Genomic DNA, 14,264 nt, shown 5'->3' with positions numbered 1-14,264 from the left:
GAGCTTTTTGGGTTTGGTTAGAGGGAAAAAGGGTCTTGAATTGTTGGCAGCATGGGTTGAGGGAAGGGAAGCAACGTGGGAGAAGGCAAGGGAGCTAGGCGGAATGGGTTGAGGCTGAACCATAAAAGAAAAGGGAGCGGCAGCTACATGTGTGAGAAAGGGAGAAAGGACTTTGTGGCACGCGTGTGTGGAATTAAAAAATTGATATTTGGTTTTAACAATCAGCTACAGTGAGCTGTTATAGATGGCAGCTCACTGTAGTTGAGCGTCAAAAATTTTAACATTTGACATGTTTGATGTAGTAGGTATTTTGGTTTTCAAATATAGTGTTTTTATCATTATAGCATTCTTGATGTGAATGCTTTTATGTACCTCATGAAAGACTAGTTAGCCCATTTTTTCAATAAGGGGCTTCCTTCTGCTAAATTCTAGAAGATCAAATTCAAGCTAAACCTTCTTTAAAAATTGTGCTTAGGTTATTAAACCACAAAAAAAAAAAAAAAAAAAAAAGAACGTGCGCAACTTATTGCTGGCAAATTTTATACATATTTGTATAAGAACATTTGTGTAATTGTATTTGTATTTGTTAGTCCATATAATTGGTATTTATGTCCATATAGTTGCTTAAAATAAATACAACCATAGGCATTGTGGTGGTGATGGAGTATGAAAATTTTTGTTTGTCATTCTTTGCCTATTGATAGTAGAGTGTAGATTTTCTTATTCAAAAGATCCTAGTTACATTTGTTCATACAAGACTTCAGAATGTCAAACTCAGTATCTTTATACGATAAATTAAAAGCTTGGTATATTAACTTCAAATATTAATAGCTTGGGATAAATTTGATTGATTTTGGTCCCAAGTGACATACTACTTGTAAAGCTTATAAAATTAAAGTACATACCAAACTAGGGTCACACAATTACACCTTGAAAAAAGAGAAGAAATGGAAAGCAAGCTTTAACAGGGTCTTTGCATATGCACACATAAGAAACTTGAGCAATAATGCAAATATCAAACACGCCTTTTTTAGTTTCCAAGTAGTGCCAATTTGATTTTATTAACCTTGGCCACCACGTCCTTGATGTCAAGTCTTTCATCTGGTAATTCTTCAGAACACCTCAAGCCTAATTCCAAGATAGATGAAAGGATAGTTTGCATGACAGTCACATCTCTTCTCTCTTCTATTCTAAGCAAACCATCGTCCACGACTTCCATTTTATCAGGAAGTGATGCAATCCATTGCCTCATACCTAGTTCTCCAACAAACATTTCATCGGTAGGTTTCTTCCTTGTAATCAGCTCCAACAGTATTATCCCATAGCTATAAATGTCACCTTTGGTGGATACTCTCCCTTCAGAACCATACTCTGCCATACTCATATATGTCAAAAAGTCTTTAAGTTAATGATCCCAAAGTTTGTCCAAAAAATGTAAAAACTCTACAAATAAAAACTTTCAGTGGGTACACACACCCACATCCCATTCATACAAGGATTAAATAAAAAAAAAAAAAAGGTGTTTACTGTATCCATTCATAATCCATCAATTGATGTATATATGTATATTAGATTCTTCTATCTATTTATTTTTGGTTCAATTGTGCCATGACCAATTCTTTATGTGTCTATTATGTTCTTATGGTTTACCTTTGTTATTAGGAGTGATTGTCGGGTTTAATGCATAATGTAATGTACTTTTTTTTCACAATCATTAATGTGGCATGTTGTGATTTGTAATTATAAAAGTGGTATTAGTGGTAGGTCTATGTGAAGTTTTTATCAACAATTTGTGTCCCAAATACTACATATTCATTTGAGTTATACTTCAAAATGATTTGTATTAGGCTTGGAGGTTGATCATCATAACTAAACTTTTATAGTCGCTTCTCAAAAAAAAAAAAAAAAAAAAAAAAAAAAAAACTTTTATAGTCAATTCAGGAAAATTGATCTACCGGATCACTACCTTTGTATATTGTTGATGGTTATACAGTGGGAGAGCATTCGCATTGGCCCGTGCTTTTTTTTTTTCTTTTTTTTCTTTTTTTTTTAATTTATTATTATTAAATTTTATTATAAGATTTTTTTTTTTTTTCATTTTACATACTCACTTTTTAAAACATTCCACATTAAATTATCTATTTTACACTACTTTTCATTAAAATACTATTTCCTTACCAATTTTTTTAAAATTATTTCAAATCACATCTCTCTCCCTAATGGGGTGAAATAAATAATTGTTAAAATATGCATTTGCCAAGCTACAAAACTATGTATATTTACATGGTTGCTGTAGCAAAAATAAATTTTTGAACAGTTTTACATTGGTTGATGTAGGAGGTTTCCGGGATTGATTAGGTAAAATGTGAAGTTTTTTTATTTTTTTTTATTTTTTTTATTTTTTTACATAGACTGATGCAACAAGCCATATCAATACCATGGTTGCATTTACGAGTCTAGTATTTAAGTACTGTTGAATAAAATTGTATTTGACTAGATAAATCAAACTATTAATTTAATGCGACTAGATACGAGCTGATTTGAACTAACATGCACAATGTTATTCCTAAAATTAGCCACTACTAAAGTTATTCACGAAATTAGCCAAGTAATTAAATGAAAAGAGGTGACTTCATATAATGTTAGTTCTATTATACAAACTTCAATTCTTTCATAGTGGATTTTCTTTTTATCATGAGAATAGTTAGGTTAAATCCTCCACAGGTTTTTTACTGGTTTGGTTTTCCTGGGTCATCATATCATTGTGTTCTTTATATTTTCGCAGTCTTGCATGATATGATTGTTTTGTTTTAACCTAGATCTGAATAATAAACCTAAGTATTCACTTGGTTAATTAATTAGGTTAAACAATCTAGTTTTACAGGGGTCTAAAAACACACATAAATTATAACATTAAATAATATAAACAATTCAATTCTCTTTCCTCTTTTCCTTTTTCGCTCTCCAGTAAAGGTGTACATAGGTCGGGTTGGGTTGGGTTGGGTTGAGAAGTTTTTTCAACCCAACCCAACCCACGTGGATCAGGTTGGGCTGGGTTGGACAATTTTTCTTTTTTGGTAATTACTATTATTATTATTATTATTAAATTTTGCATTAGAGCAACACAACCACAAATAAGAGCAAATTTATAACCAAATCATCATGAGCATAAAAACAAACACATACTATATGAGAAGAACTTAGATTTTTGGATTTTATATAGGAAAAGGGACAAAAAAGAAAATAACAAAATTACATAATATATTTTTAAAATTTAAAAACAAATTTAATATAAATGGGTCGGGTCAGGTTAGGCGGATTTGTAAATCTCATGACCCAAACCCAACACAACCCACTATAAAAAAAATTTCATGACCCAGCCTAACCAATCAACCTTTAAAAACCGACCCAACTCGGTGGATTGGGTTGAGTTGGGTTGGTTTTAGCAGGTTGGTGGGTTCGCTACACACCCCTACTCTCCAGTAAACCCACATAACCACCTTCCATCAAAACTCAACCACAAACATTGATTCTTCACCACCAAAATTACCAAAAAAAATTGCCACCAAAAACACCAGCCACAACCGAACCACCCATTGCCACCGCTGAACCATAAACCCACCACTGAACCAACACTCATAGCCCTACCTAAGTACCCAACACCCACAACCGAAGCAATACTCACCACCAAAGCAACAACCACCATTGAAAAACTTAGTCCTCACCGTAAGTCCAATTTACCGACCTCCGTTCCTCTCTACTAAGCAATTGGTCTGAATCATGACCCATCCACCACAAACCCATCCGACCAAATCACAACCATTGGACCTAAATCCAAACACCCAAACACCACCTAAACTCATACCCAATCTCCACCCAAATGTCGACCCAAACACCACCCAAATTCTGATCTAATCTCCACCCAAACGTCGACCTAAACACCACCGAATTGCCACCCCAAATGCTAACCTAAACACCACCCAAACTCCACCCTAATCCGATCCAAACACTGACCAAACTTCAACCCAAACCCACCAAATGACAACTGCAACAACAAACTATAATTTACAAGGGAAAAAGAAAACAAAGAAAGAAGGAATCAAAGAAAGAAGGAATCTGGGGTTGTAGAGAGTGAGAAGGGTTGAGGGAGAAGAGATAAGGGACAAGGGAGAAAAAAAAAGTAGAGAATTGAGAGGAGAGAGAGAAAAAGAAAGAATAAAATATATTATTTTGGTTTACATTTGATGAATAGTAAGGTTGTATATACATAACCTTATTATTTAGATGATAAAATTTTTTGCATACCAGTACCTGGATGAAGCTCTATTTCTAGGTCTTGGTTGCTAAAATAGCAACTGGGGGGTTTTTACACCCCAATGCTAGTGCTCTAAGTTGTTGAAATTGCATTTTGACTATACAGGTGTGGGTAAGGCTTTATCAAGAAAACGGCAGGCCTCGACAAATTTTTCTTCCGTTTCGAGATGTAAAATTATTAAATAAGTTTTTTGCAATTAAGTTTGGCTAACTTTGGGCGCAAGTGCTTGTGACCGTTGTGGGTGAGTACACCTTGGCTTTGGGTGGACTATGGCAGAGGGTGTAAATGGAGTCGCCACTTAGTTTTGGTCTAGTAACCATAAATATAGCGCCCTTGTGGAAGGACTAATATTTACCAGAGCATGTGTTCGAAATTTAGGTATGGGGATGGGAAGGTGTTAGACACCCAACCCTACTCGACCCATGGGTCAGCCTCCACTCATTGTGTTCCATGTCTTAATCTCATTAAAGGCATATTTAACATGTTATTCTAACTCACACACTCTAACATGCATCTAAAAGCATACAACATGACATAAATCATCCCTAAGCCTAGAATTCATCTATCATGGCATTAAGCATACATTACCAAGGGCAGAAACATCACAATGCAAATATGGACAAACACATCTAAACATCCAAGCCTCAAAAGCCATGGTATTCAACCAAGCATATTAAGCAACTTATATATTCAAAGCTAGAATGCATGTTCATGTGATTTATGCCTGACTTACCTCACTGCAACACAACACCTATACATCAATGCATGTCCATATTCATATGCAAGTTCATGGTATTCAAACAATCTAAAACCCTAATAAGCATTAAAGAGATAAAACAAAACAAAACAGAAAGACAGATACTTAGAGATATGAAAACAAGGAAAGAATAAACAGAAGTGAATTAGGATTTTTAGGCACGAATGTGCATGCACATCCCAACTATATGCATACACACACTTTGAGTATGCGTACGTATGCATGAAGCATGTGCATGCATACATGCCCAAAATCCTAACTCATAAACTCAGAACAGAAAAACAAAGAAAACAAGAAATCTAACACCCTAACATGCTTCTAACTTAACACTAAGTAAACCTAAGCTAAACAGATAGGTTAAAACATTAAAACATATATATACAAACACAAAAACAAAGAAAATTGAAGAGTCATAGTTAGAACATTTACCTCAACACTAGAACTCTTTAGAGCTTGATTTTGACTGTTCCCCTCAGTCATTTTATTCACAACCAAATCAAAATAGGTTAGCAAACTTTAGAACTCGAAGATTAAGACCAGAAAATGTCCCAATCAAGTAAAATTTGACTTGAGGATGTTTTGTGAAAATTTTTCTCTTTGATTCACTATTTTCTAGTGAATCTTGTGTGTTTTGCCACCGTTTTCGTTCTCCTTTGAAAAAGTGCCTTTTATGGCTTTATATAGTAGTAAAATAAGGGTGTGGGGGTGGCTCCCAGATGATGTGGGATTCGTTCTAAACCAGAATTAAGTGCAAAAAACTTTCCTTACATAATTTCTGGAACTCTAGCTGCACACGCATGCTTTTGTATGCGTGCGCATGCCATAAGCAGGAGTACACATGGCTTGAGTGTGCATACACATATGCATGTATGCGTGTGCACACTTTAGGGTTTCCAGCGGTCTTTCTTTTTTAAAAATAGTTTTATTCTTTTCAAAAATAAATTATATTTTCCATAAGTACTTTTCTCAAGTCAATTTTCATTTGATTGTGCCATAAACCAACCTTAGGCTTTAGAGTACTATCATCATTGGGGAACGGGGGCCCGAGTCGTAAAGGGTACAAAATACGGTGTTTACACTAACATCTACATTTTATTTGATAATGAGATTAATCCATTTAATTTGTTTCTGACATAATTAATTTTAAGCACAGTTTATATTTTAATTTTGAAAAACTTTGTGTCAAGTTTAACAAGTATTGTGAGTCAAATCTAGTAAACTATACATACATTTGAAAAATAACAGTCTTTTTATATAATAAAAAATTGTTATATTACATATTTCCATATCATTATGATTATTTTCATTTTTATTTATTATATATATTTAATTATATTTTAACTTTTTTTACGAGTTTCTTGTTATATAAATACTACTCGCTAACTCGTGCGATGCATGAGAAAGCTATTGACTATGAAAAAAAATCCAACAATAAAAGAAGAATTTAAGTTATCATATATGCAATATTGTTGACAGAGCTAAATTAAAAAAATTTAAATAAAAATTAGGATTCCAAACACCTAATATCCTCAATTATCCAATAAATTTTGCAATGTTGAAAATAACAATTTATAATCAATTGAAAGACAAAAAATGTTTTTCATAATTTTTAGTAATTTTTTTTTGCAATTTTAAATAACTTTTTGTATCTTCTTCTTTTCTTGTTTCATAGTAGTCATTGAATAACTCATTTTGTTCTCCTTGAGTGTAGATGTTGGTGTGAGTTGTACATTGCCTCCAACATCAATTTTTTGTAACTTTGTAGAATCATTATTCTGTTCACTTAATAAGTTGCTCTTACAATCATTCGTAGTACCGCTAATATAAGCCTGTAAATGTAATAAAATATAACATGTAGAGTAAAATACCAAATTAGTAATTTTGATATATTAAATAAATACATACTTTTGTCATTTTATCAAGCATAAATTGTTTTTTCAGATTCTATAATAGAGTTTATAGTCATTTAGTTTTGATTGGAAAAAAAATGTTTTTCCATTCAAATTTTCCACTTGTGTAGGTAGGTTGAGCTCTTCAAGAACCTATAAAAAGTAATATTTCTAAACAAAAAGATTATTGTATAGTCATTTACAATAATCAATTAATATTATTTTAAAAAGAAAGATTATTTAATAAAGGACATTTTTAATACTTTACAATGCATTAAATAAACTTATAGAGCATAAAAATATCATTATAAAATAATAGTAACTGATAACGCACCTGGACTTTAGTATGTTCAATATAGAGCTCTTGATCTAACTTCAATATAAATTCTACAAAATAGGAATATAATTTTTTTTAATCAAATTAAGTAAATAGAAAAATTATTAAATTCATGAGAACCTCCTAATATCATAGAATAAATTGAAGTTGAATAGTGATGACATCATTATTAACTTAATAGTTATTTAAGATATAAATAAATAGATTAAAGTATTATAAATAAAAAAATTGACTAAAATAATTCAAATAAATATAAATACCATCTTTAAAATGTATTTTTTATATCACAACTTTCATTATAATGTTTCAAAATTCAACAAAATATTATTAACTATTAAAAAAACAATAACAATAAAAATAAAAAGAAAAATGATTATCTTACATTATACTATCTAGATAAGATTTATATAATAAATTAAAAAAATGTCTACAATATTGTATATTTTTATGCAAATGTGTATAATATTATATGAATTTTAATAAATATATAAAATATACTAATACGTGAGTTTGTAGTATTAGCAATTAGGAATCAAAGTCCGATAAAATCCAATAAATAATGCAGGTAAAAATGCAATTAAATGAAAAAAAAAGTTAGAAAAAGTTTCAAAGCAAATGAATGGTGGCAACGTGGCTACATTTCCAATTTTTTCATGGGGAAGGGGTAGTGTCTGCCATAGTTTGGTGGTAGACAACTTTATTGGAAAAGAAAAAAACTTGGACTTTTGGTTTTGGGTACCAATGATAGAAGAAGAAAGAAAATGCCTAAAAGAAGCAAGAAGAAAGAAGACAGAAAACGCAGAAGAATGGAGAAGAAAGAATTATCAGCTAAGTTTTAATTTAAGTTTTTATCCTAAATTTTAAAATTTTCCTCAATTTTGGATTGAATTTTTGCATAACAAACACAACTATGATTGAGTTGTCACAGAGGGTTTTTTTTTTTTTTTTTTTTTATTTTTATTTTTTATAATTTTTTAATTTGTTTTTAAATTGACAATCTCTCTCTCTCTCTCTCTCTCTTCAGCTCTTCTCTCTCTCATACTTTCACCCCAAAGTAACTAATCTCTCTCACTTCTCATCTTCATTCTCTCATGGCAAAATTTACATCACACCCGCCACGACAAAAATTACATCAATGGCATGATTTTCTCACCAATCTAGGAAGGTTTTGGGCTGAGGTGAAAATTTGGGAGGAGGAGAGAGTCTTGTACAGGGGGCAGAGCACCAAGAGAGAAGACAATGAGATTAGCGAAAATTTCGGACTGAGAAATTAGTAAAAAAATTGACTTCTTACCTCATCTCTCTCTCTCTCACACCTTCATTACCTCACGGCGAAGGAGGGTGTTGTAATGGTAGTGGTTGTGATTTGGGAATTTGGCTTGTGTTTGTGATATATGGATGTATTGTATTTGAAGAGGGAGATGAGATTATTTTGGTTTTGGTTTTGGTTTGTATATAGCTTGTGATATAGAGGGAGAAAGGGACGAAAGGAAGCAGAAAAGAACTCAAAGGAGTTGAATTTTGTTTTGTGTTTTTTTAGTCGAATTGTTTTTTTTTTTTTTTAATATTGTGGATCAGAATTTTTGTTTTGTTTTTTAATTTAATTTATATAAAATTAGAATTTTTGTTTTTTTATTTAAATAATCTGACAAAACTAAGTTGAAGGTGCAGTTATATCTATATTATATATAAGGTAGAGGAGGATTTTTCATTTTTAACTAAATTTTGATGTGGTTTAAAAATATTTTATTAAGGATAATTTGATTTAAAAATTTGGTCATAAATTTTTATTTAAATTAAAAAAAATTCTAAAATTTAGAATTTGTTTTTTATATTTTTATTTATTTAAAAAAAATATTTCTAAATTATAATAGAGGTAAATTATTAATTAAAAAAAAAATAAATAAAAGAGCTTATATATAAAAATGTTAATTTCTTTCCAACGATGATGGTCAAAATGCAACCCATTTGTAATCTTCAAATGTAATCTTCAAAACATTTGTGCAGGGTAATTTGTAATTTTCCCAAAAGTGTTAAAACCTTCAAGTCTTCAACTATGAGTTTCCCTCGTTCCTTCAAAACGAACATCTCAGCCTCCAACTATGTTTTCATTATTCCCGCACTTTCTAAAGTTCAAAAACTGCGACTCAGCTCAATTAGCTCTTCACCTTGTACGCTCTCTTTCTTCCAATCCTCCAACCTCCGCTAACTTCACCGATCTCTCTGCCATCCTACAAGGCCAAGTTTCACACTCTCGTCTCCTACAAATACATGCCCAAATATTTCAACTTGGTGCCCATCAAGACAATCTCATTGCCACCCGTCTCATTGGCCACTACCCATTGCATGTCGGTCTTAAAGTCTTTCATCAACTGCAAAATCCAAACATCTTCCCCTTCAATGCCATTATCAGAGTCTTAGCTGAAAAGGGTCTCTTTTCCCATGCCTTTTTCATCTTCAAAACCTTGAAACAGAGGTCTCTTTCACCTAATGACTTTTCCTTTTGTTTTCTCCTAAAGGCGTGTTTTAGGTCCAATAATGCTTATTATGTCAACCAAATTCATACCGATGTTGTGAAAATGGGGTTTCTTGGGGATCCATTTGTGTGTAATGGTTTTCTGGCAGCATATGGTAAGAGTCTTAAAGATTTGGTGTCTGCTCGTAAGCTGTTTGATGAAATGCCTGATAAGGGTGTGCTTTGTTGTTGGACTTCGTTGATTTCTGGTTATGCTCAGTCAGGTCAGACTGAGGATGTTTTACAGTTTTTTCTTATGATGGTTCAGCTGAATTTGCAGCCGGAAAATGATACCTTGGTCAGTGTATTATCTGCATGTTCAAACCTTGAGAATGTAAAAACTGAGAAATGGATTACAGTTCTAGCAGAAATTGGCAAAAATTTTGATTCTAAGAATTCTGGTTGTGATGCAGTCAATACTGTTCTTATCTATTTGTATGGGAAATGGGGAAGGATTGAGAAAAGTAGGGAAATATTTGATGAAATTGTTCATAATGCTAAAAGAAGTGTTCTTCCTTGGAATGCCATGATTGGTGCATATGTACAAAATGGTTGCCCTATGGAAGCTTTGAGTATTTTCCGCCTAATGGTTGAAGATCCCAATCATAAACCCAACCATGTTACGATGGTCAGTGTGCTTTCAGCTTGTGCTCAAATTGGTGATTTAGATCTTGGTAGGTGGGTGCATGAATATATGAAATCTAAAGGATCCAAAGGTATTATTGGATCAAACAAAATACTAGCTACAACATTTATTGACATGTATTCCAAATGTGGAAGCTTGGAGAGGGCAAAAGAGGTTTTTGACCAGATGGTCTCCAAAGATGTTGTCTCCTTCAATGCTATGATTATGGGTCTTGCAGTTAATGGTGAGGGAGAGGAGGCATTGAGGCTTTTCTCCAAAATGCAAGAGTTTGGTTTACAACCCAATGCTGGAACTTTCCTTGGTCTATTATGTGCATGCTGTCACTCAGGTTTAGCAGAGAAAGGACGAGAAATATTTGTAGACATGACCTCAAGATTTTCTGTTTCACCTGAATTAGAACACTATGCTTGCTATATTGATCTCCTTGCACGAGTAGGCCTTGTTGAAGAAGCACTTGAGGTTGTTTTTTCCATGCCTGTTAAGCCTAATAAGTTTGTGTGGAGTGCTTTGCTTGGGGGTTGCCTTCTCCACTCTAGAGTTGAGTTGGCCCGATATGTTTCTAGAAGGCTTGTTGAATTGGACCCAGATAATTCTGTGGGGTATGTGATGTTGGCTAATGCATTTGCGGTTGATCATTGCTGGGGTGGTGTCTCAGCTCTGAGGTGGCTTATGAGGGAAAAGGGGGTCAAGAAGCAGCCAGGATGTAGTTGGATTAGCATCAATGGTGTTGTTCATGAATTTCTTGTGGGCTCATCATATCTTCAAATTAAGAGCATAGAATATACATTGAATGGATTGGTGAAGCAAATGAAGGAAGCCAGTCCATAGGGAGTTTTCCAGTACTCGCTAGAGTTGCTGCTATTACTTGGGAATTGCATTTGATGTGGTTTGATTCTCCAACACCCCACCCCCCCCCTTGGGGACAAAGATTGAAGTGCTACGGATCCTAATTGAGGAATTAGGGGCCCATTTAACACCATAGATAAAGCAGTCTTTGCTTTAAAGCTATCCCTTTGTTCTGCTACTTCTATCATGGTATCATTCTTTTTTACTTAAGGTATATGTAAATTTAATTTTTTTTTAAGGAAAGGTTATATTTTTGGTAAATAGTTTCTTTTATAAATAAAATGTCAGCTAAAGATGTTAACAGAATGAATTTTCCCCCTCAGGCATTGATGGGGTGGGGGTGGGGGGGAAAGTAATGGATTTTACTCTGTATCAACAGAAAAATTAATGCATGCATTACTTTTCTTTGCATATGATTGATACCAATAACATAGTTATTTATGATGCATTGATTGTCACATAAATAATTACAAATATTCAATTTCAAACTTATTCTTGTATGTTTCCTTAGGATAGTTGAATAAATAGTTTTTCCTATTAAAATAACTATCTTTATATGTAATAATGTTTATAGGTCACTGAAATAAAAAGAGAAAAGCTTTTGGAATTTATCAGCTTATATATCTTTCAAATAAACCTATATGATTTGGAACTTGGAACATGATGGATATCATAACAGCAAAATAACAGTTTAATAATGGTTGATTTGATATGGTCCTTTTCTTGGACCTCTAATATTTTCGTATGATGCCTGAATAATCCTAACCATTCATTTCTAACTTTAAAATTATGGTACATGAAGAGAACTAATTACCTTACCTCAGTTAAGACGGTTACCATTTTTTTTTTTCATTATTTCTAAACCAAATAGTTCCCTCTTCTCTCTTGTGATCACCTTTCTCCTCTCCTGCATCTTTAATCATTGTTGTTGCCAACCCCTTGCTGTTGTTGCTGTCTCCATTTCTTTGCTGTCTTCATTGTTGTAGGACTCACCAATAATCTCACTGTGATGTATTGTTTAATCCACCAGTAATCATATGTTAACACTTGACAGCTTAGGTCCTCTCTCTGGCTCAAATTTCTCCACCCTTCTTTTTTATCCATTCGTTATATCATCCCTTAAATTACCATCCTTTCTTTTCTTTTCTGTTTTTTTTTTTTTTTTTGAGAGGAGAGGGGGGGTTGTTAATCTTCATTGGTTTCGATTTGAATGTTCTGCCCCCTCCCCCTTTTTCCTTCCTTATCCTGCTTATGAATGTTGATTCTGATAGGATTATACTTCTTTCTGGTTCATAGTTTGTTTTTAAAGTTTTAATGTAAATCCACTCATGTTCTCATCTTTCACTGAAATCCTTCTGTTAATATAGTTCTTTATAGTTGTGTTGTGCCAATTGGTTTTATTTTGACTTAAATTTTGTTTATTAGTCAGCTTTGAACAATCTGAAGATTCTGAACATTCGTGTAAGCTAATGCTCTTACGTTACCAGAAAGAGGCCTGGGTTAAAGAGGAGGAATTTCAATGCAGAACATGTGCAATACTTCTGCTAAAGACATGAATAAATGAAGAAAAAAGTTGGAGATATTAGGCTTAATATTGAATTGTGAAGAAAGGCATTAGTGTAGCTTTGTATGTAGTATAATGACTCAAGTAAAAATAAAGATCTTGTTTTTGGGTGTTCAATTTTCTATAAGCATATTCTTGTTTATGGGGTAGCTGGGATATTATTGTGTTAGCATATAATGAACTCCTAAGAAGTTTCAGGTACCCAAAAAAAAAAAAGGCAAAAGAGAGCATTTGCAAATTTGCAACCCATTGAGCTTGAGTCCTCATTTAATAATTATATTTTTTTCAATCTGAATTCGGAGAGGGCAATGAAACTAAAATGTAATGCTTTTAAAATGATTAGATATTTTTCTAACTACACAAGGTCTTTATGGTGACAAGTCATGTCATTTCTTTGATTATAAATTTTAATTTATATAGCACGCTGGTAATTCGGTGAATAACCATAGGTATTCATTCTGAACTTGTTTTGATGCATAGTTAAGCTTTTCTTTGTTGTCATGCCCACTTCTTGATTCTGCAATTTAAATAGAAAGGTTGTATGTGGCATCAGAAGGCCATTAGGTCTTATTACAAATTTGTAATTTATTTGTGACTATTGCCATGCTTAGATGGGCCTTAAACCTTTAGGCACGATAAGTAGCTTAGGCATGATGAAAAGCATGCCTTATTTTGCAGTTGATTTACCTTAATGTCTAATCTGTCCATTATATGGCTAAGCTTAGGATTCCTTTTTGGCATATATACCTAGTTTAATTTAATGTAATCAAAATTTCTTTTATATGCTTCACAATGATTTCGCTTTTTTTTTTTTTTTTTTTTAACACACCCGGGGGGTGGGGGTTGGGAAATTGGTCTAATTTTGTCAACTATTATTGGTTGTGTTGAATACCTTTTGCAGGTTCTCCTCGCAATTCTGTTCATGGGAGTATTACTATTTCGATTTTGGACTCAGCCTTCTCAACTAAGCTAGAGTAGATTCTTTTCCTCCCGACAAGTTATTAACATGGGTTAGATCAATGTATTTATGTTGGCCAATTAGTTGCCTTTTTTTTAGCCTCTTTTCCTTGCTTGTCTGTGTCTTGTAAGCGTTTTGTTTATATGTTCTTGCAGATTCTAGCTTATACACGCTCTATTCATTCAGGGGACAGCTAACAAGTACGTGGTGCTAGCTTCTGGCAGCTTGAGCCTAAATAGTGACAGGATATTGCAGTTGTTACAAAGTGGCTATTAGGGTGCCTTTGAGGCAATTGCTGTCTTATGCATATCTGATAAATCTTTTATGTTTCTTAGTTGTTGCACACATCATGATGTAGTTTGGTTCTTGAATTGTAATGTTTTAGCTGTCATTACATTTGCCCGGCGCACGAAGAAGGGCAGCTAGTCAGTGTTGAC

The 14,264-nt window shown here is 33.0% G+C and overlaps 1 protein-coding gene across 2 annotated transcripts; it reads left to right on the top strand.

Annotated features, from left to right (window-relative positions):
• Positions 1-9,252: 9,252 nt before the first annotated feature.
• LOC126706755 (putative pentatricopeptide repeat-containing protein At3g08820) lies at positions 9,253-12,933 on the top strand. Of its 2 annotated transcripts, none has more exons than XM_050406297.1 (2): positions 9,253-11,494; positions 12,731-12,933. In XM_050406297.1, the coding sequence occupies exon 1, from the start codon at positions 9,401-9,403 to the stop codon at positions 11,285-11,287; it is 1,887 nt and encodes a 628-aa protein (XP_050262254.1). In that variant the 5' UTR covers positions 9,253-9,400; the 3' UTR covers positions 11,288-11,494; positions 12,731-12,933. The 2 variants fall into 2 exon arrangements, with proteins under 2 accessions (XP_050262254.1, XP_050262255.1); XM_050406298.1 differs by having other exon boundaries at positions 9,253-11,516.
• Positions 12,934-14,264: the final 1,331 nt, after the last annotated feature.

Source organism: Quercus robur, chromosome 11, assembly GCF_932294415.1.
Source record: "Quercus robur chromosome 11, dhQueRobu3.1, whole genome shotgun sequence".
NCBI lineage: Eukaryota > Viridiplantae > Streptophyta > Magnoliopsida > Fagales > Fagaceae > Quercus > Quercus robur.
This window is presented reverse-complemented; position numbering and strand designations above follow the sequence as displayed.

What these genes read in the sequence shown, in the direction of transcription:
- LOC126706755 (XM_050406297.1), top strand. Translation starts at nt 9,401, where the DNA reads ATGTTTTCATTATTCCCGCACTTTCTAAAGTTCAAAAACTGCGACTCA.